This window comes from Ammospiza caudacuta, chromosome 3 (assembly GCF_027887145.1).
Source record: "Ammospiza caudacuta isolate bAmmCau1 chromosome 3, bAmmCau1.pri, whole genome shotgun sequence".
NCBI classification, from domain to species: Eukaryota; Metazoa; Chordata; class Aves; order Passeriformes; family Passerellidae; genus Ammospiza; species Ammospiza caudacuta.
Genome location: NC_080595.1, coordinates 44,712,449 through 44,736,376, shown reverse-complemented (window position 1 = coordinate 44,736,376; position 23,928 = coordinate 44,712,449). Strand labels below are relative to the sequence as shown.

Below are 23,928 nucleotides of genomic sequence, written 5' to 3'. Positions count from 1 at the left end.
TAATTTTTTCTCTTTTATCCCTTTAGGTTGCCAGCAGATGCCTCTGGGATGCTCAAAGAGACACTTGGGTTTCAGCTAAATGTGAAACTGATACATTTATTGCACTGGCTTTGGTAATGGCTTGTTATTACGACTAAAACTCTGAAAGTCACAGCTGCATTCGTGCATCACAATACATGGTATATTTAAAAATTTTCAAAATATCATTATTTTAGTATTCATATTTGTCCTATTGGTGTTGGCACATTGAAACTGACGTACAGTGGAGATAATTTTGCTCGTTTTTGCTCTGTTTAAAAAAAAAAAAAACAAACAAAACTGCTTTGGAAATGTTTATGGTTGAGTACATATGGGCTTCATCTGTTGTAATGCTCTGCTGTGGAAGTGGGAGCAGCTGGTGAGAGGCCAAACATTGCAAAATTCTGAATGTTGCTTGTCTCTTGAGTGTCTAGGACTGTTCACCAATGCTTATATGCAGTTGCAGGTATCAGTTTTCTTAAAAGCATGCTTTTTGTAAGAAAAGCAGTGTTCATTTTTTGCTTTCATAGTTGGTATCTATGGTAAAATGCTGGTCTGCCTAGAAACTTGGCTGGGAGGGAAGCTGTGTTTTGCAGTCCTAGAAACTTGTGCACGTTTCCAGCCGTTTGCCTTGAATGAAGTGTAAGCTCAGTTATTAGGTTCCCCGGGTCATAACCTTTGGTTGGTTGGCAAATACTGAATTGAGCGAGTTAGGTCACTTTGGTCTGGGGGCTTCTGGTGGCAGTGGCAGGAGGACGATGGAATCAATCTCATGGCTATTGAGAATTGATCCATAACTGGCAAGGGCAGCACCGATTGTATTTTTTTAAATGAGACTCGCAGATCTGTGAGGTGTGTAGACATCAGCTTTTGGATCGGCCGCGCGTGGAAATCTAGCGCTGGTGCCTTTGCCACGTCCGTTCTATTGTTGGGAGCTGAAAACAAACGCGGACGGGGCGGGGGTGCTTCTCAACGCCCCGTGGCCGGCTTGGGTCTGAGCGTCTTTGGAGCCGCGGCCGGGCAAGCCTCGAGGGGCGGTGAGCAGCCCGGGCCGCGGGTGGGCGCACACGCGAGGCCGACGGAGCCCCCGGCCGGGGGCGGCGCCGTGGCTGGGGCGCGGCCGTGCGCTTTGTTCGCCGGCGCGGGGCCGTGCGCGCCCACGGGGCCCGCCTGCGTGCGGGCGGGCGCGCGCGCCGCCCCAGTCCCCGGGACGAGGGTCGTTCCCGTGGCGGGCAGGGAGGGCTGCGCCTCAGCTCCGCCCGCCCGTACCGGCGGGACCGCTACCGGCACCGGGAGGCGGCGCGGCCGCGGCGCGCAGCGGGCTCGACGCGACCGCGCAGCGGCGGGGAGCGGCCGCACGCGCCCTCCCTCCGTCGCAGGGGCGAGCGCGCTCGTAGCGGCTCCTCCGAGTGCGCCCCCCGCCCCCCGAACCCCCCTCCTGCGGGGGCTGATGGTTCACAAACGTAGCTCGTCCCCGGCTGACGTTCCCGGAGACGGGAGCCTGCCGGCGGAGCGGAGCAGCCCGGCCCTGCTGGGTGCCGGCTCCCGCGCTCGGCGCTGACCACCCCGCCGGGGGGATGCTGCCCCTCCGTCCCGCGCTGCTGCCCAAGCGCTACCGCGGCGGCTCGGCTCCGCGCTCGCGGCCGGGCCGCGCGGCCGCCCGAGCGACGGCGGCAGGAGGAGGAGAAGGGCGCGACGGCGGCGGCAGCACCGGCGGCGACGGATCCCCCGCGCCGGTCCCGCGGGGCGGCGCCGGGTCGGTGCGGGTACCGGTCCGGCGGCGCGGGCCGGGGTCGCCGCGGGCTGCCCGGAGGGGGGCGGAGCAGGAGTCGCCGCGCCCGTGCGCGCGCTGGCCGCTAGGGGCCGCTGCCGCTCCCCGCAGGGCGCGGGGGGGCGGGGCCGGCGGGCGCGGCGCGAGGCCCGGTCGCGCGGCGGCGGCGGCGTCGCTCCTGTTGGCCCAGCCGGCGGCGGCCATGGCGGCCGTGCTGTCCCCGCGCCTCTGCGACAGCGACCCGGCCACGCCCGGCGCGCAGTCCCTCAAGGTGAGAGCGGGTGGCGGCGGCCGCGGAGCTGCGGCGCAACAGCCGCTTCGGCGGGAGGCCTCGCGCGGCCCCCGCGCCTGGGCGCCCCGACCCGCGCCTCTCACCCGACCCGCCCGCCCCGGGCTCACCTCACGCCTGTTGGGGGAGCCGGGCGGCGGCGGGCGGCCTCCCGCGCCCCGGGCCGAACTTTGAGCGCGGGTCTGGGGCCGGGTGCCCGGGGCCGTTCTCCTTCCCAAAAGTCTCTCGGCGTGTTGCCGGGGGCGGCGCGGCAGCTGAGTGCTCGCCGCGGCAGCGCCGCAGCCGGGAAAGTTTGGGTCTGGCCGCGGCAGTTCCGCGTTGGCCCTGCCGGCCGCTCCCGCGCATCCCGGGCACCGCGGGCACTTGTGGCGCCAAAGACTCCCGGCGCGGATCGGCAGTCGCCCTTTGAAACACATCTCGAGCTGTTTAGGCTTCTCGATCGCTTATTAAAGCAGCGTTACGTCGATCTTGCAGTGACAGACGTACCAGAAGTTTGTAACGTCATCATGTTTCGTAAGGACTAACAAGCTTTTTACAGAAACATGCGTTTTCAGGGATAAAGGGGCTTTTTTGGATAGTGCTTGATTTTTCATGTAAAGAGAGCCACAAAGCTATCTGGTTTTTTCTGTTTTTCAACAGTAAAGGTGGTTGAGCAGCATTGTGCCTTTAGATTGCAGATGTTTTCACTTCATGTACTAAGTCGTCTGCAACAAACTCAACTTGTCTGATTGAATTTCGTAAAATTTTAAGCAAATAAGGAAGCAAGTGTTGAAATGGAGAGAACTGATCTCTCTATGTTATGTACACTCATACTTTGTAACAGTACCGGGTATAATCAATGAAAAATTACAAAGCGAAATGAGAAACTGATTATCAGGCACTTCCACCAAACTCTCAGCTTGAGATCTGTCTTTTAATGACGTTTTGAATTCTCTTGGAAGTTTTGGTATACAGTGGATTGCTTTGGCCCTTTTGAGGTCTTTGTCTAGCAGTTAAAAAGATTTGGAGTGCGTTAATATTCTTGTGGGAAGTAGAAGTGAACTGCTGATGAGACGGCTGTGTCACAAGATATTCTAATGCATTGTTGGTTTGATTGGGGGCTGCTGCTTCATTCGTCTGAGTTCACACAGGGTATTCTCAGCGATACTAAGAAATGGCATTACTGCTAATGTGAGTGGAGATGCTGCATATTGCTTTTTTAATGATGACTGCACTAAGAAAACACAGTTCCATTAAAATTTGCTTTTCTGTTTTGATAACTGTGAAAGATGTTTTTGCTCCTTAAAGAGGAAGAAGAATATTTGTAAAAAGTTGCAGAGAATAAGAAATAAGCAAAAAATCCCGGAGACTAATGCTTTTTGTCTATGGCCTGTCTTGATTGTAGCATTGTGAAATGTTGCTTAGTAAAAGTAATGTATTCTTTTTTACTGGAATATTTTTAAATTGATATTCCAAGTTATATGTTAAGTAAAACATACTAGAGTGAAAGACATTAGCAAAGGCAGACCTAATTATCAGTGTTGTCATTTTAAACTTTTCACAGAAGTTAGGAAATTGATTCTGTCACTCTGCTCCACTTTAGAAATTCAATTACTTAAGGAACTGTTTTATTCTTGACTCAACTACTGGTCACAGTAGACAATTCACCTAAAGATTTCTGCTGTCTTTATCTCAGTTATGATCAGACATGGTTGGTCACTAAATGCTTTGAGATTGCTGATGATGCAGGTAGGAGTTGCACAGCATTATGGGACAACAGAGCAGTGAAAAGCACAACATTAATTGAGCCACTGTCTTCTAGATTTCAGAGAACTCTTTGTTTTGCTTGGGTCTTTTTTTCTCCTCTTCATTTTTATTCCCTTTTGTTATATTGATCACATGAGATCTGAATTGTGACACCTGTCTGAATGTTCCCCTGTAAGAGCCTCATTCTTTTCTGTATCTGTTGTAATACCAAGTTGGGTTTTTTCTTCTGTACATTTTTTCATCTCAAGTCTTTGCTACTTGCTTGCAATGATATTTTTTGTAAACTGTATACAGTTCCTTTTATTTTAACTCTGTACCTGTAAAGTCCTGTGTTGCTTTCAGTAACATTTTCCCTGATTTTGTAAGCATCAGCTCTCAGCATGGAGTTGGGGTTTTTGTTTTGCACTTGCTTTTCGTGTGGAGTGCTAGTCTGGTCAAGTGCCAGAGGTAGTTTACATCAGGAAATATGAACTTGGTGGTCATAGAGAGCTACAGCTCTACAGCTCTGTCTATTCAGAACTCTCCCTATGCCACAGGTGAGACGCTGCCCAGTTCTCCTACTGGGCTACCACGTGTCATGCAGATAGTTTTATAACAAAGAATAGTTTGTTATGTAGACTGTCCTGTGAGTTGTTTAAGACTGTCATAGAACAGCTTACCAGTTCAAGTATATTTAAATTCTGGATTGCCTTGCAGTGTTTTTGGTGTTTTACATTATCTTTGGAGTAGTCTTAATTTTTTTAATATTTATTTTCATCTCAGGATGACACAGAAGAAAATTCCAATGATGGCAGCCAGCCATCCAAAAGGCGGCGTATGGGCTCAGGGGACAGTTCACGAAGCTGTGAAACTTCCAGTCAAGACCTTGGGTAATACTGCTTTTTTACAATTCCCACTTTTTATTGTAGGTGTTACTTTATTGTTCAGCATGCTTGAGTATTAGCTCTTTAGTCATTACTTGTATATTCTTCATACATCTTTACAAATTGAGGTGATGTCCTATAAATAGCTAGATATCTATTCCTCCCAGCATATTTTGAGGCATTTTATTTTAGAGTGCCACAAAAAGTGTTGCATCTAATTTACAATCAGAAGCACAGTTTACATGTTTTTAAGACATTGCATACTTGAATGAATTTTGACTCTGTAGTAGTTGCTTTTCCTGGTGTCCTCTCCATTATGATGGATATCAGTTTCTTCAGATTCTGTCCCTTAGCATGCTGATAAATGGAGATTTAGAGAAATATATGTGAACTTGGGTAGAACAAAGTGACTTTTGAAATGGGTTAACAGGATGCAGTGTTTTAAAGTGCTTGTCCAACTTTGTAGTTACTGTTCATTGGCATATAAATGGGAATTACTGAATTTCTAGAGAGGTAAGTAGTATTGTTAAGGATTGTTGTGATTTGTTGTAACATTGTTCTTATGTTTAGGTACAGTTATTTTCCTGCTGAAAATTTGATAGAATACAAATGGCCACCTGATGAAACAGGAGAATACTATATGCTTCAGGAACAAGTCAGTGAATATTTGGGTGTAACTTCCTTTAAAAGAAAATATCCAGGTATTTATTTTTAAAGTCTTTCTTCTAAAAATTTGAATTCCTAAACAGTTTGGATGTAGTCTCTGCTTCTTTGGTTATAGGATGAGTTAATGGTTAAAAAAAGACCCAGGAAAAGTAGACCTGGATTAATTACACTTGTACTTCATATTTTCATTACAGGAAATATAATGTATCCACTGGTTTTCAAAGCAATATAAAATTTTGTGGTATTGACACTGAAAATTTGCAAATGAGTCTGATTTGAGGCTTAGATCAACAAGTACTGTTTGAAAACTGGTGTCAATTTCATTTTTAATGATTTGTTGATGATTCCTTACTATAACTGGATCTCTGCATTCTGTTTCCTGAATTGTGGAAACATTCCTACACTGTGGAAAAATATTTAAAAATATGTTTGTGGAGGTTCTAGTATTTGAGCCTCCGTTATCTAGAATTGTCAAATCTGGCTCTTTGTTGGGGAATTTATTTTTAAAAGTTATGGTAGAAGAAAAAATACTGCACTTTCAGTGCTTGGTAAAATTTTTTGTATCTGAACTTATACATCAGGTTTCTGTAGTTTTTATGTAAGTCATAACTGTAGAGGGGGTCTTAACCTACTATAAGTCAAGAAAATTTATCATGTCCCTACATTGTGTGTTAAATTTAAAATGAATTTATGAAGTTGTCATGTTTCTTGAAATAGCAGTGTAATGCAGGCTCTAGCTGCCTGGAAACAAAATTGTTGAAGTACTTTGACAGTGTTTATGGGGGAGTTTCAGTTACTGCACCCATTTTTATTTCTTTTTTTTTGGTTTTTTTTTGAGATTTAGAAAGGCGAGATTTATCTCACAAGGAGAAACTCTACCTCAGAGAACTAAATGTTATCACAGAGACTCAATGCACACTAGGTAAGAAAACAAATTGTTAGACTTCTTATTACAGTATAAAAAGTATGGCACTCTGAAAAAGGGGTTCAGTTTGGTAGAGAAGAATGCATCACTCTCAACTGGAAACATAAATTTTGAAATTAAAACTGGTTTATTTTTGGCTTAGTAAATTGACCATGTTGTATCAGAATTCCAGATTCATTATTAGCAAATATATTTTGGATCTATTCTAATTGCTTAGAGGGGATTTTTCTATAATCTAAATTAACTTTTAGAGTCTTTTAATCTTAGAAAAGAGACCACCATAGTAGTGTGGTCTCATACATATACTTCGTATATACATGCATGCATGGTGGTATATATTGCATATATAGGTACAGAGTGTCTTTATATATATGTTAGTCTTATTTTGCTGCATTGCATTGGAGGCTTACAGACATCAGTGTATCTTAAATGGTTCAGCTTCTATGTTAGAAATTAGAAGAGTGTATTTTAAGGCAATTGAGTATACTTGAAATGGATTGATCTAATTTCTGAAGCTTTTATTGAAAGGGCTTTTTTCTTACTCTTCTGATATATGTGATTTGGACATGTAGAGTTTAAATTATGGTGCCATGGGGTTTTTTCTGTGTATCAAAGGTCTGTGAAAATGTAATGTCCTTTTATATGCTAACAATCTTTAGTATACCCCCTTTATTTCTCACCTGTGAGCTATTTTTTAACTTAACTATTCATAAGAGAACTGTATCTAATTTTTATATATAGAGGTAAAATGTTATGTTCTGCCTCACCTATCCAATAGAGATGTGTGCTAACTATCCTTGTTTTTAAAATTATAGTTATAATCAGTGGTAATGACATAAATCATTCCATGCTATTGTCCATGTCTGGAGATAGTTGTGTTGGAACCTTCATTGGAGGAGATCTGCATTGTAGCTGCAAACTGAGGCATTCTGACTTCTGAGTGTGAAATGCTTTAATTGGGAGTCAGGAGTCTATATGCAGTTTGCTGCTCTGAATTGCTCTCCTAGCAATTCTTCCCTGATTTGTATAGAGACTTTATGTAAACCTCTTAATTTCAGTAAAGGTTCTGCAGGGTAATAAAACTTCAGCAGCCCTGGAAACTGAAACTAACAGTACATGAGATCCCATCTAGAACAAAGGTTCTGCCTCACCAGTGAGTTTAGGTAGGAGATTGAGTCAGTGAGAGGAGTCTGTAGCTGTAAGTAATGACACGAGCCTCGGGTACAAGCAAACTCCCAGTCAGCCTTGAAAGCTAAGTGGACAAGTTTGCTGCTGCTTGAGAAGGAAAAGCATTGTGCACAGCAGGTTGTTGTCTTCAGCTACTCAAAACCTTTGAGTTGGTCATTGTGAGATATAAATAGCCTACAGTTACTTTGCCAGATAGCATCATTATTACTTTATTTATTTTAGGTCTAACAGCTTTGCGTAGCGATGAAGTAATTGATCTCATGATTAAAGAATACCCTGCCAAACATGCTGAGTATTCTGTTATACTGCAAGAGAAGGAACGGCAGCGAATAACAGATCATTACAAAGAGTATTCTGTAAGTAATTACCACTTAAGTGAACCAAATCTGCAATGGAAGTGTGAGAAAAGGTTCTTCTTGAACTGATAGTGAAATGTATGTGAATTAATATAATTGGTTTTATTCCAGCAAATGCAGCAGCAGAACACACAGAAAGTAGAAGCCAGTAAAGTTCCAGAATATATTAAAAAAGCTGCCAAGAAAGCTGCAGAATTCAACAGCAATTTAAACCGAGAGCGGATGGAGGAAAGAAGAGCCTATTTTGATTTACAGACACATGTAGGTAGATTTAAATTTCTTATCAATTGGGAGGAAGCAGCTCCTTGCTTGTTTTAATGAAGAGAATGAAGAGAAAACAATTGGTTTTGTTACCATTGTAGCTATTTTGTGGGGGGGTGATTAATGGGTAATACTGCTAAAAATAATAATCTAAATATATTTAACCTGCAGGCTTTTTAAACTTGAAAATACTTGTCTCAGAAAGCTCTAAAAATCTCAGTGTTACTTTGTTATCATGTCTTTATTCTGATAATCTTACCATAAAACTAAGACCGTCATTTATTCTTATAAATGACTAATTCTTCTTTTGAATACCTCCAAAATTTTGCCTGACAATACCTGAAGTAAGAAAGAAAACTATTTTACATGTAAAAGTGTGCTTGTCAATATTATGCCCTTGTTTTTTGTTATTTGTTTTATTATTTTTGTATTGCATATGTTACATGCCTCTGTGCTTGATTAAAAAAAATTATCTGGCATTTTGAAGCAGTGCTGTTCTGCTTCTATAGAGGCGGTAAAGCAAAAGTTTTCTCTGCAAATTGTTACATGGCAGACAATTATGGAAAGTTTTAATTTTCTTGGTATTGACCATGTCAGAGACAAGATAGTGGGTAATTATTTCTATTTCCTTCTAAGAGAAGGAAGGCTCTTTATGTAAGCTTCTCCTTTCCGTTGTATTATGTATTTATATATTAATGGATTTTTTTTTATAGTACAGTCTGGTTTCAGAATTGTACACAGATGACACATTCTTTCTACTCAAAAACAATATGGAACAACAGTCATAATTCTTGCTAAAGATGCCAGTCACAAAGGTTAATGCTTACTGTTTCAATTGCTAGATTTTGATTTTAATTTCAATATTATTTTTCATAGTGTACTGTTTAAAGGGGTCTTACCTAATCTTTGTTCAATCCACTAGATACTTAGGGATTGGATTTAATCCATGATACTGTTTTGAGATCTCTTAGAATTTTAATGCATTGAATTTCTCATGGGAGAACTCAGGGAGTCGTTTCAATTCAGTAAAACTGGCAAGTTAAAATAATACTTGGAGGAGTATTTGGTGAGGAAGGCTCAACTGTTTGTATGTGAAACAAAAATGTCACTGTTTTATATTAAACAATGCAGATTATCCAGGTGCCTCAAGGAAAGTACAAAGTCTTGCCTACAGAGAGAACAAAGGTTAGTCCTTATCCAGTGGCTCTCATACCCGGCCAGTTCCAGGAGTACTACAAAAGGTATTTTAAAAGCATTCCAGCTGCCAGTTCTGTTGCACTGATCTCTTTTGTCTCCATCTAGCAGGTGGAAAACATTTCACTGTCTTTGCATGAAGGTTTCAAATTAATTTTAGTTTTAGACACTTGATAGTCTTCAAAGATGCATAGTGTGACAGCTGTTGTTAAGAAAACAGCACTGACTGCAAGAGCACTGTCTCTGCTGATGTATTGCAGTGCCTGAGATTTAGCCTGCTCAGGTATTTACCATGGTAAAAAGGGACACTGATTTCACTCCTGCCACCCTCCTGTTTATTTATCATCTGCCTCTGCATGTGCTAAAATTAATGTTTTTTTGTCAGTGTTGTTATGCTGGTTTCTGATCACGAGTCTTGCTGTTCCATTTTGAATTTTTAGAAACTCTTTTTAAAGAGTTTGGTCTTGTGGTTTAAGTTTGATGTTGGATTTGTAAGTGAGAGAGAAAGACATTGCAAACTTTACATTTCATGAAAAATGTGTTACTTGACTTACGTGTTGTTGACATAAATTTAAGATTTTACTAGCAGTGTGCTACTGTTGAACAAATCTATATAGATTTGAACATTTTGCTGAAGTCTTCTTATTGTACAGTAGAGATGGTATTCATGCTGTATGTGCTTGGTTTTCTGTAGAGAAGCTCTTTGTCTGCATGTGCCTTGCTCCTTCCAGTGTTCATACAGCCCACCCAAAATTTGCATGTTACAGGATGTTCCTGAAGGACTTCAATTTTATTAAATCAATTGAATTAAAATTACTTCATGTTATGTTTATTTTGCAATTGTAAGCTGCTAGTGAAACTGCTTTTCCATCTCAGTGAAGGACGTGACCTTTCATAATATGCAGCAAAATAGTATCCTGTTCCTTACGGTGCTTGTCCTCAGCAGTAAGAGGACTTCCACTTTTTTTCTTAGTCTTTAATGTTAAAAAGAAAAAGCATGGATTATGCATGTTGAGCTGATTCTGGCTATAAGCAGTGAGATTACACTTGTACATTCATCTGAAACTATATTTTCTTGTTTTCTTGCAGTTTTTTGTTCTTAATAATCAGCTGTACAGCTCTGTTGTTTACTTTGCTTTGGACATGTTTGTGTGCCCTGGGTTAGAATTGTACACGTTATGGGGCACAGTACATGGATAAAATAGTGTATGGTCTGTTGGGCATACTAACACGGATTGGGTAAAACTTTGCAAATTGTGTTCCATGAATATCTGCTCTACAAAGAAGACAAGCAGTATACCTGGCATCCCATTTGGGAGGAGAAATTAGTATGTTTTCTTTGTTTCCCGAGCTGCATGTTTTTATGTGGCTTCCTGAAAAAAAGGAGACTATTATTTAAGTCCCTGCATACTGTGTAACTTAATACTTATGCATAAAGTACACGTGAATGAATGTATTTTATTTATTTAACTTTAGATACTCTCCAGATGAACTTCGTTACTTGCCGCTAAACACAGCCCTTTATGAACCTCCTTTGGATCCGGAGCTGCTTACACTGGACAGTGATGGAGATTCAGATGATGCAGAGGAAGGGCGAGGTGATGAAAAAAGGAAAACCAAAGGCAATTCGGTGAGACAAATTGAAAGTATTCTTGAACAAAAAAATTCTTTTCCTTGACTTTTGTTAGTTTAATTAGTTTCTTAGAATCTTTTAACATTTGCAAAATGAAGAGAAGACCTTTTTTAGTACTTCTGTTTATTTCATAACATTGCTCTCCATTGCTTTTTGGTTTTGGTCCATTTTCAGAGTAAATTGAACAAATATTTCAGGCTTTTTCTTCCTTTTTAAAAATTTTCTTTTGTTTGTTTTGTTTTGTTTAAAGAAATTTTGAAGAAACTTCCCAATGCTGCTCTTCATTATAGCCTTTTTCCCAAGGGGAAGTTGCTGGCATTTCTGAGGAGAATGAATATTATAGTTCAGGTATATTTTGTTGTATATTTTGCTGTTGGAAGTCCCACAAAATCTGTCCCCAAAGCAAAGGCATTAATAACCTCATAACTTTTTTTTCTGTGATGTGGAAGCAGCAAGTGTACTTCTACACTAAGTGTAGAAGCAGTAACTTAATTCCAATTTAAAAAGAAGGTAAAAAGCATTGTGTTTTTATTACCTTACAATACATCTTTTAAAAGATATTTATGTTCTCTCCACTTACGCAAATGCAAAATTAACTGCTAGCTGAAACTTAAGGGAAACTTTCACATACCTATCTTGATAGAGCTTTAAATGCTCAAGAGCCAGCTGAGATTCAAATCAGCTGAGTACACCCGAACCATTGGTGTATTGGTGCAGTTTGCATGTTGGGGATGATCTCTTTCCAGAAGTTTAACCCTACTTTTAACAGCAGTGGAATTTCACAGTGCATTTAGCAATTTCTAGCATGATTGATGAACATGTTTGATGGTGGATATGTACAACTCTAAATTTTGTCATGTAAATATTTATCTTCTTTGAATTTTGTAAGAAACTTATAATTGAAGGAAGGAAGAGGCCAGCTTGTAGGTTAACAAAAAGAGAGAGAGGTATTTAATACACTCTTTCTGCTTGCATTTTTTTGAGACGAAATCATAGAAACATAGCATGCTGAATGTCAGCTGGAGTTTTCAGTTTAATCATACTCCAGCTTTTTTACAGTTGGTCATTTGGTCTTTCATTTTTTCCCCAGATTCCTTTTCCATTTAATTCCATTCTCATTAATGGTAAAGAAAAGTAACTGGACCAAGCAGGCTATCCTTTTGATTTTTCACAGAGGCTCAGAAATTTTTTTTGTGACAGAATGCAGAAGGAAAAATGTCCCTGAGTTTGAATAGTGTAGAGAAGTGTGGAAGATTGATAATCAGATTCCTGTGAAGTGATTTTGGCTGTGGGAGCAGGGGTTCTTGGATAGTTAGTCATTGAGGGGGACATATAGGACAGAAAAAAAACAGAGGTGGGACATGGTCAGATTTGGAGTATCTCCCACTTGTCAGATCTCCCTGCTGAGTGCCACAATATGCTTCTCCTTTTTCACACCTCCCCCTGCTCCGTTGTTGGAGTTGGTAGCAGTTTTGTCTTCTGTAGTGTTTTAGTGGGTCTGACCTAAATAACCCTTCCCCTGAAATACTGGTGAAACCTACCATTTCTTGTTGCCACATAGTTCAGTCTGCTTTTGTGTTACACTCTACCATTTGCTCTGTGTCTGTTTTGTCTGTTTTGATTTTAGGTCCTAGGGCACAGGCTGATTACTATTGTTTTTACAGAGTGTGTTCTAATGTAGGGCACCATTGTTATTTGGCCTCTTGGGTTTTATTGTGATAAATGTGAGTAATCACACTGCTTCCTTCTGGAGCTTTTTGGAAGCCTTTATTAACACTTTTCTGAGAAAAGTCTTGTGCTGCTGCTCTTAATTATGCCTACATTGATCTCTCACCATCTTTGAACCTCTTCCCCTCTTTCTTGCCTCCCTATTCCTCAAAAAAAAAAAAAAAAGAAGCTTTTACTGCAAAATAAATTCTGTTGTTTGGTTCTGTATTAAATATGGAAGTGTGTTTTGCCATTGATGGCATTCTTCTGCTGCAGTCCAAATTAAATACTTAGATTGCTCCTGGTGAAAATAGTAGGTGAGGATGGCAGAAAAAAACCTTCACGTGTTTAATTCATGGCAGTCCTTGTATGCTTTAAATGCATAACAGGGGCACTTTTAACTTTTTGCTGGCCCTTTATGTGTTGTAACCAGCATATTGTATTTAGTTGATTTATTGCTCATTTCTAATGAAAACACTTCAGAGAATTATGCTGTTGTGCTCCCCACACTGGTACCAAGACCAAATGCAAAAACATGACTGCTGATGCAGTCTCTAAAACCAGAAAAAAACAGATGATAAATGTTGTGAACAAAGGTGTTCTAGATTGTGATAAACCCCATGCTTTTGCAGAAGGAATGATATATCCTTCCCTTACCTTTGTTGACTCTAAGGGGCATAGGAAAGACTTGTCTGTCTATCCAAAAAAAAAAAAAATACATAGCTATGGTATTTTTATTATAGGACAATTCGTCTGGCAATGTATCTGAAGGTGATTGCGCCACAGACAACCAGGAGGATTCTTTTCAGGGAAGACAAAAAACAAGAGACAAAAGTGCTACTCCAAGAAAAGATGGTTCCAAACGTTCTGTATTACCCAAATCAGTTCCTGGGTACAAGGTTGAAGAAAAAAGCCCCTGACTGAATTTTACTCACCAGCTTCTTCCTGAAGTATTTGGTTTTTTTAATAATGTGGAACTTCTGCTTGCTGTACTTCACTAGCTGTTCTCCTGTTGTGTGCTCCATCTGTTTGCTTCCTTATTTCCTTTTTGCTTATATTTCGTGTGGGGCTTTTCTTTACCCTAGCTGTACAGTGGCCTCCTATTGGGTTAACTTCTTAGATTCATAGCAATAACGCTGGAAAAATCCATTATGGATTTATCATTGGAACTCAACATCTTTCTGTCTGCTTTAAAATAGCAGTCAGAAATGTGTGCTAGTTTGAAGCTAGCACTCACTATCCATTACTTTTTTTCCTATTTTGTATGGCAGCGTACCAAGAGATCAGTCCTATAAAGTGCAGCGGTATGGCTGAGCATATTGTTACAACATTAATTTTAAATACAGCCTTTTATCCTGCAATATTATGATGTATAGGATGGAAGGCAAAAAGCTTATTACAGCTGTATAGGCCACACTATGTAACCCCTGTAATAGTATTTGGAAAATAGCTTTTTATGTAGTTCATACTATGTAGTAACATTTGTGGGCAATATGCTTTTATCTAAACTAGAAACTTGGTGAGGATGTTAAGACATTTCAGCTATCACGCAGTGATTGCCGAACCTAAGACCCCAGTCTTCAGTGTTTCTATATAATAATTTCAAGAATTATGATAAAAATACTTTTCAGAAGAAGTGGGAATTGACATGCATTGTTTATATGTTACTGTTCTGCATACTGAGAGAGGATCTGAATAAACTGTAACACATTTAAAGCAGGTAATTGTCTAGTCCTGTTCCGCTGAGAGGAATGAGAATTTTCCATTGACTTAAGTGAGAGCAGGAATAGATCCATAAGGAGGGAAAACACTAAGTTAAGATAGGGTTGAGTGTTTACCAGTGAGGATTACTTATTGATAGTTAAGGGACAGGGAACATTTTTGTCAGTGACAAGTTTGTATATACTGAGAATCTGTCTCAGCAAAAGTGAGCTGTTGATGGCTTGCATTTTATGTTTATAAATATTTACTATCTGTGTTTACCAAGTTAATAGTAAATAAACTATAACTTACAATAAGAAGCTAATTTCCAGCAACAATTGGACAGCTTTGATAAATTTCCTCTACATACAGTATCTGTACAGGTTCATTACAGACAGCAAGCTCCAGTTGCTTTTTCTGTTTTCAGGAACTTATTAAGAAATGCGTGAACTGTGTAGATTTAGAATGTGGTTACCACATATATATTTTTTTATATGTAACTTTGCAAGAAGTTGTAGACATAGAATGCATTTCAGTATTCCCATGAAATCCAAAGATGAAGGCTGAAATTTTTCTTTAGCTTTGTTTAACTTGACATTAGAAATTGCGTGCCACTAGTTTACAGAAGCTTCACTTAGCTGCGAGATGCCCAAGTGTTTGATTAGTTGAATCTATTTAATGGCCTTATGAGTGCATAGAGAGAGGACTGGTGGAACAGAGCTTTGATTTGAACTTAAAATTGTACAAGAGTGGTAGTAGTATAGAGCACTGCATTTTGAGAATGGATTCCCACAGCACTTACTTACTGTGATTCTGTCAGTATCACAGTAACAAGGTCTTAGTTACAGTGCCTCATCTTTACAATGTCGGCATACGTTGCCTGCATCAACCGTCCGGCTGTGGTTAAGTCCGGGGTGGTGATGATGTGTTAGGAGGGTGAGAGGATTGGCTTTCTTGTTTGTGGGAACGTTTGAAATACTGCAATAAGACAAATTACATGAGCTGTTTTAACGGGCAAGACAGAATGATTCTTGTTTGTGAGTCTATGAAAACATCAGATAACAATATACCTACCATATGTGCCTGCATGTTAAGGCACTTTGAGCCGAAGGCTTAACTGACTCAAAATGTTTTTCCTGTGAAATCTTTATAATACTTTTGTTCTGTATTGTTCTCTAATATTGGACTATTTTTGTAGGACACTAATCTTTTGGTTACATGTAGTTAAAATTGAGGGATAATTGTTATGGCATCAGCGTATATATGTATAGCCACGTTATGAGTATTACAGGATTCCATACATTTCCACTGAGTTATTTTCAAGTAAAAGAAATACTGTATTTTATATGGAGTCTTTTTTATTGTCGGTTCTTTAACAAAGAACGATTAGCATATGTTTTACATTTTGTCATGTTCCAAGTAGTGAGTCTATTGCTGCAGGACTGACTGCTACAATTGCACACGCAGGGTACTGTTAAAAGTACAAAAGATTTTTTTGCACATAAAACTGAAATGTATTGAGTATCTTTATTTTGCAACACTTCTGTTTGGGTCACTGTATATGAAAATGTAATGCTTTGCATTCAGAATAGGATGTAAAATAAAAATGGTGTAGTTGGAAAGCTACTTTGAGAGCTGCAGCACAGCAGCATGGAAGTGAAAACCTACACATCACAGTTGTCATTTTGACCCTGCATTCATTTTCTCTCATATCTTATCCCAGTAAGATGGGGATATCAAAAGGAAAATTTACTCCTAATGAGATGGGATATTGTGACTTCCCCTTTGGAATTGACACATTTTTTCATAGTATTTCTAAAAGCCATTTATGGTGATAGAATGGAACTGGATTAAAATGTGAATAGTCTTGAGTTTTTAAAATTTTTGTTGTTGTTGTTTCTGTAAAAATACTTCCATACTGTTGGAACTTCATTCTTAAAAGTCTGTGATTCTCACCCCCCCTTAATATGCACAGTTTCTAATGAATACAGGTTAGTGAACTAAGTCTAGATGGAAGCATTGTTAATAAATGCATCTGTAGCAGTGTCTACCTAGAGAGTTATGTGTATCAGAATGTGAACTGCACACACCTGTAAGACTTGGATGTGTCCAAAAAGCAGCTCGCTTTGGCTGGAGTATTGGGAAGTGTGCTGATGTATATTAAAGGCAGGAAAATACAAATCTGTAACAAGCCAGAAGTCTGATTAGAAAAGTTTGCTTGCTATTCCGGAAAGGCTTGGTTTCTTATATTACAATATAATTTAAAAATAGCCTAAACAATGGAAGGGTAGATGCTGCCACGCTGACAAGGTTTAAGCATGTGCCACTTTTGTTGGGAGGAGCAGGGTATAAAGGTATACATGTAGGACACGTAGTATAGTTAACAGTAAAAGAGTTTATGCGTGGTTTTCCTTCCATTATATTTATTATTTTGTAGAGATGTTTGTGTGTTAGACTTTTACTGTTTATTATTATATTTATGTATAAAACAGGTTGACTTTGCTTTTTTAAAATAAATAAGCAAAAAAAAGTCTATGAATGCCTCTGTCATCTTTTGAAGGAAGATACCTATAAACATTTGGTGGGGTATTTTGCTTTCTTGAGTAAAACTCCTTACACCGAACAATTTGATGCAGGCTGTAGCCATGTTTTGACATGAAAAGCACATTGAAAACTTCAGAAAACTTAAAGCAATGCATCCTGGTTTTAGAAATGAGTCAAGATACAAATTACCTTGCTAGGTGCTGTCAAAAAATGGCTGGGGAAATAAACACACTTAAAGATAAGTTGTATTGCAAAAGATCTTTGTAATTTTATTTATTTATTTATTTATTTTGTGTTTTCACTTTTTAAATTTGTTTTAAAATTAAACCTCATTTAAAATTAAACCCCACGAGTGGTTGGTAGTTGACTGGGATTCTTCTTATTGACAGCTGATTAGAGCCTTTAGCTCCCTCGGCTAGTTGGGTCTTTGCAGCAACATTGTTTTTAAAAACTGGTGCTAGTCAGTTTAACATCAGTGAGTCTACATTAATTGTAGACTACATTTCTCACTGAGTTCAGTGTGCAGCAGTCAAAGCTCAACACTGTAACTACTGCCGTGTTTCTGAAATTCAGGATGCTTTAATTCTTCCCAAGGCCTCATCAGGATGACACTCTTGTTGTATCTACGGAGTTGATGTACAGAATACCTAGGCAGATGTATATTTCACATGTTAACAGCCTGCTATTTCTCTTGCCCTTTAAATGGATCTCATGGACCCAGACACACTCTAGATGATAACTTGTAAAAATTATAAATGTAAAAATCTCTAGTCAAATGCAAGGCTTTTGTTTCTTAAATGATTATGACTGCATACAAGAAGGAATGATAAAAGGAATACAGCCCTGTGCAGCATAGCTAACCATATAATTTGAAACTGAAGATAGGAAAAAAATCAAGTTTATTGTTTTTATAATTAATTTTCTATATGTAGGGACAAATGTAATGCAGAAAAACCCCTATATATTTCCTTCATATACAGAAAATCCACACAGAAGTTCATAAAGAGTATTCTGTATTGGAAGAATCTTCCTGAAATTTTTCACGCTATGTCACATTTAGTTTACCATAAGGAGAATGTTAGCTGATGAATTAATAGGAAGAGCCAGGTACTTGCTTTTCATCCAATTGGATTGACATAAAACTCACTATGTATAACAAATGGAAAATTGTATGTAGTTTAATCTATGATTTTTTTTCAGTGCTGCTGCTTGTCAGTGATTGTCACGTGTTTCAGGGTTCACACATCCTGACAGATAGTTTATAGATTTTAATAGTTAAGGAGATGACATTTCCTGTTGAATCTGTAAATTCTTCTGGAATGAATTTATAGCCCTCTTCTACCCTTCCAGCCAAAGGTCATTCCAAATGCTATATGTGGAATTTGTCTGAAGGGTAAGGAGTCCAACAAGAAAGGAAAACCTGAAGCTCTTATACATTGCTCCCAGTGTGACAACAGTGGTGAGTATCTACATCCACTAAGTCAATTCCTAAGGATCCAGATCTGTTTGTGGACATATTTAGTGTACTCCATATGTAGCAGGAGTTCAGTTGCCTTTTTTGTCCTTTGTTACGACCCCATCTCTCTTTCATGTTCTCTGTGCTCACACTGTGGGATCTCACCAGGAGGTGAGCTAAGCTTCATGTTTGGTAAAAGCAAACAGTCTAACTAATTTTAAATTTCATTTCAGGCATAAAAATAATAATGCTGGTTTTAATCTAGGCCACCCTTCTTGCCTTGATATGACCCCGGAGCTTGTTGCTATGATTAAGACTTACCCTTGGCAATGTATGGAGTGTAAAACCTGCATTATATGTGGGCAGCCTCACCATGAAGAAGAAATGATGTTCTGTGATGTATGTGACCGTGGTTATCACACTTTTTGTGTGGGGCTTGATGCTATCCCTTCAGGTAATAAAGCAAGAGTTACTTGTTCCCTTCCCTCTTCCTCTTAAGTCCTGGGCTCATTCTCAGGATTAATACATGAACTAATGAATTAATACGTATTCTTTTGAAAGAATAGTTTAAAACAAGTGTGAAGAGCAAGAGGAAGAAACAGTATAGGAAAACATTCACACTATAGGACCCAGTTTTTTTACTAAGCTTTATTTCTGTATATTTGGTTGTGCACAGTTAAACGTCACATTTCCTGTGCAGGAAATATAATTGGCTTTTACAGCATAACCCAAACAGGCTCGCTCAGAACTATGTTTTCTCCATTTCCACAGAATACTGACAATAATTACCTCTTTTCACTGAAGAAACCTGTAAAAGAAACTGTATTGCTGCATATTGCTAGAGTATAGCTTTCACATTAATTGTGCTGTTTTATCTTCTAAATGAAATAGTTGTCTCAATTTAATATTTTTAAATATCTCTTTAAACCCTTTCATTTCCTTTTTTATTCTTAAACATCAAAACTGCAACAGAAGTACCTCCATAGGTAGGCAGGCAAGCCAGCAGCTTTAAATTGCCAAGTCACTCATATCATGTGGCCAACTCAGGGCAGTAGAAAGAAAATAACAGGTGGTACCGTTGCTTTACATGTAGTTCCACATCCATGGTAAGTTCATGAATACGTATGCAGTGGCAGTGACAGTATTCCCTGGACAGTACTTAAAACACACTGTACTGCCCCATTTTGGGAAGCACTGGAGCTAGCTGTCACAATTGTACAGGTTCTGTGGCTGATTTCACTTTGAGGCTGACCTAAGAATATAGTCAAAATAGATTATATGTCTACAAAACTACAAAATTACCAAAGCAGCCATTGATTCCAGCTGTTGTAATAAAAAGTTAAATGCTTCCCCAGCTGCCATTGATTTCTGCTCTGGGTAACTTCACAACCTTGAACTGTAGGCATTCACCTGAAAATATGACGGGCAAACTCGAGCACTGTTTGTAAAACTCTTACCTAATAACCACCTCCTTAGAGTGCTGGCACTTCTTGAGGTACATGAAGATTGGTGTAGCCAGTAGTTACACATAAGGAGTGTGAATTGTGTATGCTGCCTTATAGAAAGGATGCTTAATTTTAAAAGCATTTGTTGTTTGCATTAAAGGAAATACTGCAAATAGATAAGCATATAACAGAATGGTGAAGGGCTGCCTAAATAGGTAAGAGAGTAACAAACTTAGTTTCCCAATAATTGATAACTTTCTTTTCTTAGGTCGCTGGATTTGTGATTGTTGTCAGAAAGACCCTCCTGTACCCAGAAGAGGAGGAAGAAGGGGGAAAAACAGCAAGGAGGGCTAGGAAAGCCCTAAATACTTGCTGTCCAAAACTTAACTGCACAAATTAAAGTGATACTCTGGTGCTATTTAATCAACCACTCTATAAGAGGAGCAATACCACTTTTTTTTTTTTTAATTTTTACTAAATAAACTTTGTCTATATAGTGATTTTTGTGATACAAGTCACTACTGTCCTGTCAGGTGTTGAGAGAGGCAAGCCAAATTACCACTCAAAAAAGAGAAAATTTTCAGTAATGAAATTTAAATAATACATGCATTTGTATAAAATTATAGCAACATACTTGTTTATTTCAGTGCACTTATCAGTAAGCCCTGTGAAAAGAAAATTACAGAGCAATGTAATGTACTTTATTTGCATAGCAACTGGTTATTCTGAAATACTCAACCAAAGCAAAAAGTATTCCTGGTAAAAGTAACTTCTAAGGAAGAGTAGGCATGAGATGACCTTCTTACAATATACTGCAAATCCCTTTCAGCAGAAATTTTCTGCGCAAGGTAATGACTTATTCATAAATATGTGCTTGGGAAAAAAAATCAATCACAAAAAGCTATCAAGGGAAGTGTAAGAAAGCACCTCTCAAGTTTGAGATACCTGTATGCTGTGTTGTTTTTAATGAGACAAAAATGTCATATTGACAAGTAACAACAGCTGAAGGCTCCCTCTCCCTGCAGTAATAGCCAAGAAGCAACATGCACTTGATTCAGGTCATGGATTTGTAGTGGTGATGAGTGACTGGACCAACCTCTGTTTGACAGATGGCTGATGTGATGTAGAGCACACGCAGTAAGAATACAGACATCTATTCCCTTAGGTGATTGTTTTCTCCTTCCTTCACCCTAAGCTCCTCAACTTCATGGATACACTCAAACACGTTGCTGATCAGTTTTACTGGAGATGCTTGCTCAGAAAAGGAAGCAGGTTTTATTTTTAAATATGCTCTAAATTGAGAGGGGGATTGAAGCGCAGTAGTTTATTCATTTTTCTTTATAAAAAACAATAGAAAATACTGAATTGGAATTGATTTTCCTAAGCACCTATTTTAAGTGAATTTAACAAGATCACAACTATACATTCATTTTTGAGCCCTGGTCTCTGAAGAGCACTGCAAATACTGTCCTGGCTGCTCATTTTACATATTGGGGAGGATTTTCAATATAAAATTAAATATGGCTTTTTCTCCCCACTTCCTTTCTGGTTTTGGAAATGTAACCTAAATATCTCTTCAGGAAACACAGCAAGTATTAAGTATAACAGCAAGTCATTCATACCAATTTCACAGGATGAAGTGTGACTTAAGTCCAGTGTGTATCAATTTAAAAAAGGATTTCAAGTATTAATTTCAAGATTCCAATAAGTATAGTCCAGAAAACAGACTCCTCATCCTGAGATTCATCTTCTGTAGACTGTGAGTATTTCTGGTTTGCCTCCATCTCCTCAGGGTTGTAAGAAGCCTCACCAAACGGGTACTGTACCACTGTTCGATCGTAGTACACCTTCATTTCAAACTCGCTCTCCAGGTGAGAGGGGTGCCCGTAAATCCCTATTCCCACAGGGCGGCGGAAGTGTGCGGGCACGTGCACGATGTCCTGGCCACAAGTCACAGACTGTAACTCGTACTCGTCAAAGCTGGGGTGCAGTGTCACGTCAGACACGTACAAGTCTGCATCACCTTTTAAACTCCGCATCTGAAGAACGATCTTTCCCTCGTGATTTAGTCTCAAATAGCTGTAGTTTCCTGCTCCAATCTGACCTTGGACAACATGAAGAAGAATCCATTCCTCTGGTACGTCCTCTTCTTCAAAGGCATTTACCACTAACAGTACTTGAGCTGTCACAAATACTGTCAGGATTCTTCTCCAGTGTGTTGCCATGGTCTTCAGTTGTTTTTGGATTCTTCCTGTGTCCGTGTTCTACCCTATGAATACAATGCAAAATTCAAGTTTTAGTATATTCCCTTGTGGAAACTAATCTACTTTTTAAAATTTGGTCATTCTTATAAATCTTCCCTAGTCCATACAAATTTAACTTCAATTGTGTTCATGTATTTTTTAATAGTCACAGAAAACCAGTGCTAAGATTCAGAACTTTGTCAGAATAAAATGGGTTACATTTTCAAAAATTAAACAGAAATTAATCAAGCCAGTATTCTTTCAACAGAACTGACATAAAGACTTTAGTTTCATTCTACCTGTATGCATGCCAAACTTGACAGATACCCAGGAGGGATGAAACCCAATAATGATTTTAGCTTCACTTTAAAAAACCAAAAAAACAATTAAGGAGAGGCAGGCTTTTGTATGCTTGAAGATGCTTAACTTTATATGAGGTGCTTAAGGCATCCTATTTGTTCTCCCATCCTTATCCTCTCAACTTCAAAAGACAGTAAAGGTGCAAATCTGGATGTGGACTTGAAGCAGTAGGCATTCCAGCTTACATTGGGATGGAGTTAGAAATAAAAACAAATTATCTAATGAGGTAATACATTAATTCATGATCTTGATGTATGGCTTGTTTCTAGAAACAAATTTGGCACACTTTCCCTGAAAAAATGCATTTACTTTCAGGAAGGTTTTGTTAGAGTATAGATGCTCAGCTCTTTACAGCACTTGGGTAGAAAAGATAAAGCTGAAGGTACCAGGACAAGGGGAAAATGGAAAGGACTGCTGCAAGATCAAGGCTCTTACAGCCTATTCCCTCCTTGCTGCACACTCCCAGTCGAGCAGCTTGAGTACGCCTGCCACACTCCAGCCCTCTGAACAGCTGCACTAAGTCACCGTGTGCAAAGCAGCAATTTCCAAACCTTGCTGAAGGCTTCCAAAGCATACAGCTGACTGAATTTGACATGCAAATCACAGGAGCCACAAGCCTGAACAACTTTGCGTTTAAGAGGAAGGTTCTCACCCCCTAATTCCTTCCATAAGGACTACAATTATCTGAAACCAGAAAGCTGCCTGTAACTCGTTTTGTACCCTGCTAGCACCAAAACAAACTGCATTACCTCCACTGAGATGTCACTTAAATGTTAGAAGTTCTACAACTGAACGGATCCAGGGCAGAAAAACATTAGAAAAAAAATGCCCGTTTCTGTAGTTTGACGTTTTCTGTCCCAGAGGCCTCTCTACTGCAAGGTCACAATTCTGCACAGACAGCATAAAAGAACGAGGTGCAGCATGTGCCGAACCTGCCAGACTGACAGAACTCCCTCAACAACCACAGGAAAAAAAACAGTCTCTTGTCTCGACCGTAGGAGGGAGCTGACTGTCACTTGTCCATCGAAGTAGTGATGAAAAAGCCGAGCGGAGCCACAGGAGGAGCTCCACATCTGACCAGAAAATAATTAAAGTTATCTAGGAAAGAACGAAAGCGTCGTGACGCTGGCACAGCGCTCGGGAGGAGAAGCGATTCCAAGAGACCTTGGACAGAGCCACGAACGAGGAGTTCTGCCCGCCCCGGTGCCCCCGCCTCTCCGCGGGCGGGACCCCTGCCGGGGTCGGCGGCGGCACCGGGGCAAGCGGGCCGCTCCCGCCGGGTGGCCGCGTCGGGCCGGCGTCGCCCCGCCGGCCCGGGGCTGGGGCTCGGCTCACCTCCCACCTGCCGCGGGGCTCCGGCTCCGGCAAGGCCGCAGCAACGGCGAGGAAGACCAGCGGGGACTCGCGGACGTGCGGCAGCGCAGCGCGGCCGGGGCGCCGCGGGAAAGCCCCTCTCCGGGACGGGCCCCGGAGCAGCGCGGCGGCCGAGAGGAGCTGGCGCCGAGGAGCCGGCACGCGGGGCGGGAGCCGCTCGGTGCGGCCGGCAGAGCCCGGCCCGCGGC

The 23,928-nt window shown here is 40.3% G+C and overlaps 3 protein-coding genes across 8 annotated transcripts in view; 1 reads left to right on the top strand and 2 right to left on the bottom strand.

Moving 5' to 3' along the window:
- ERMARD (ER membrane associated RNA degradation) overlaps positions 1–2,510 on the bottom strand; it is a 23,456-nt gene extending 20,946 nt beyond the window's left edge. The window contains exon 1 of the mRNA XM_058802859.1: positions 2,189–2,510. Coding sequence (XP_058658842.1) covers positions 2,189–2,494 — 306 coding nt within the window. The 5' untranslated portion in view covers positions 2,495–2,510. The remainder of the gene's footprint in view (positions 1–2,188) is intronic.
- Positions 1–20,252, top strand: part of PHF10 (PHD finger protein 10) — a 25,311-nt gene extending 5,059 nt beyond the window's left edge. The window contains exons 1-12 of one of the 4 annotated variants that reach the window (XM_058802863.1): positions 1,938–2,060; positions 4,587–4,693; positions 5,258–5,388; positions 6,198–6,275; positions 7,689–7,822; positions 7,934–8,083; positions 9,215–9,324; positions 10,754–10,907; positions 13,361–13,516; positions 18,213–18,321; positions 18,584–18,772; positions 20,032–20,252. In XM_058802863.1, the coding sequence (XP_058658846.1) occupies positions 1,992–2,060; positions 4,587–4,693; positions 5,258–5,388; positions 6,198–6,275; positions 7,689–7,822; positions 7,934–8,083; positions 9,215–9,324; positions 10,754–10,907; positions 13,361–13,516; positions 18,213–18,321; positions 18,584–18,772; positions 20,032–20,117 (1,473 nt within the window). In that variant the 5' untranslated portion in view covers positions 1,938–1,991 and the 3' untranslated portion in view covers positions 20,118–20,252. Of the gene's footprint in view, positions 1–26; positions 180–1,595; positions 2,061–4,586; positions 4,694–5,257; positions 5,389–6,191; positions 6,276–7,688; positions 7,823–7,933; positions 8,084–9,214; positions 9,325–10,753; positions 10,908–13,360; positions 13,517–18,212; positions 18,322–18,583; positions 18,773–20,031 lie in introns of those variants that run through there. The other 3 variants (XM_058802862.1, XM_058802861.1, XM_058802860.1) reach the window with 3 other exon arrangements.
- On the bottom strand, positions 18,955–23,928 carry C3H6orf120 (chromosome 3 C6orf120 homolog). 3 transcript variants are annotated; one of them, XM_058802865.1, is made up of 2 exons: positions 23,702–23,928; positions 18,955–22,032 (listed from the first exon to the last, which is right to left on the bottom strand). In XM_058802865.1, exon 2 carries the CDS (start codon positions 21,986–21,988, stop codon positions 21,431–21,433), a length of 558 nt encoding a protein of 185 aa, XP_058658848.1. In that variant the 5' UTR covers positions 21,989–22,032; positions 23,702–23,928; the 3' UTR covers positions 18,955–21,430. The 3 variants fall into 3 exon arrangements, with proteins under 3 accessions (XP_058658848.1, XP_058658849.1, XP_058658847.1); XM_058802866.1 differs by having other exon boundaries at positions 23,531–23,732; XM_058802864.1 differs by lacking the exon at positions 23,702–23,928 and adding an exon at positions 23,116–23,410.

What these genes read in the sequence shown, in the direction of transcription:
- C3H6orf120 (XM_058802865.1), bottom strand. Translation starts at nt 21,988, where the DNA reads ATGGCAACACACTGGAGAAGAATCCTGACAGTATTTGTGACAGCTCAA.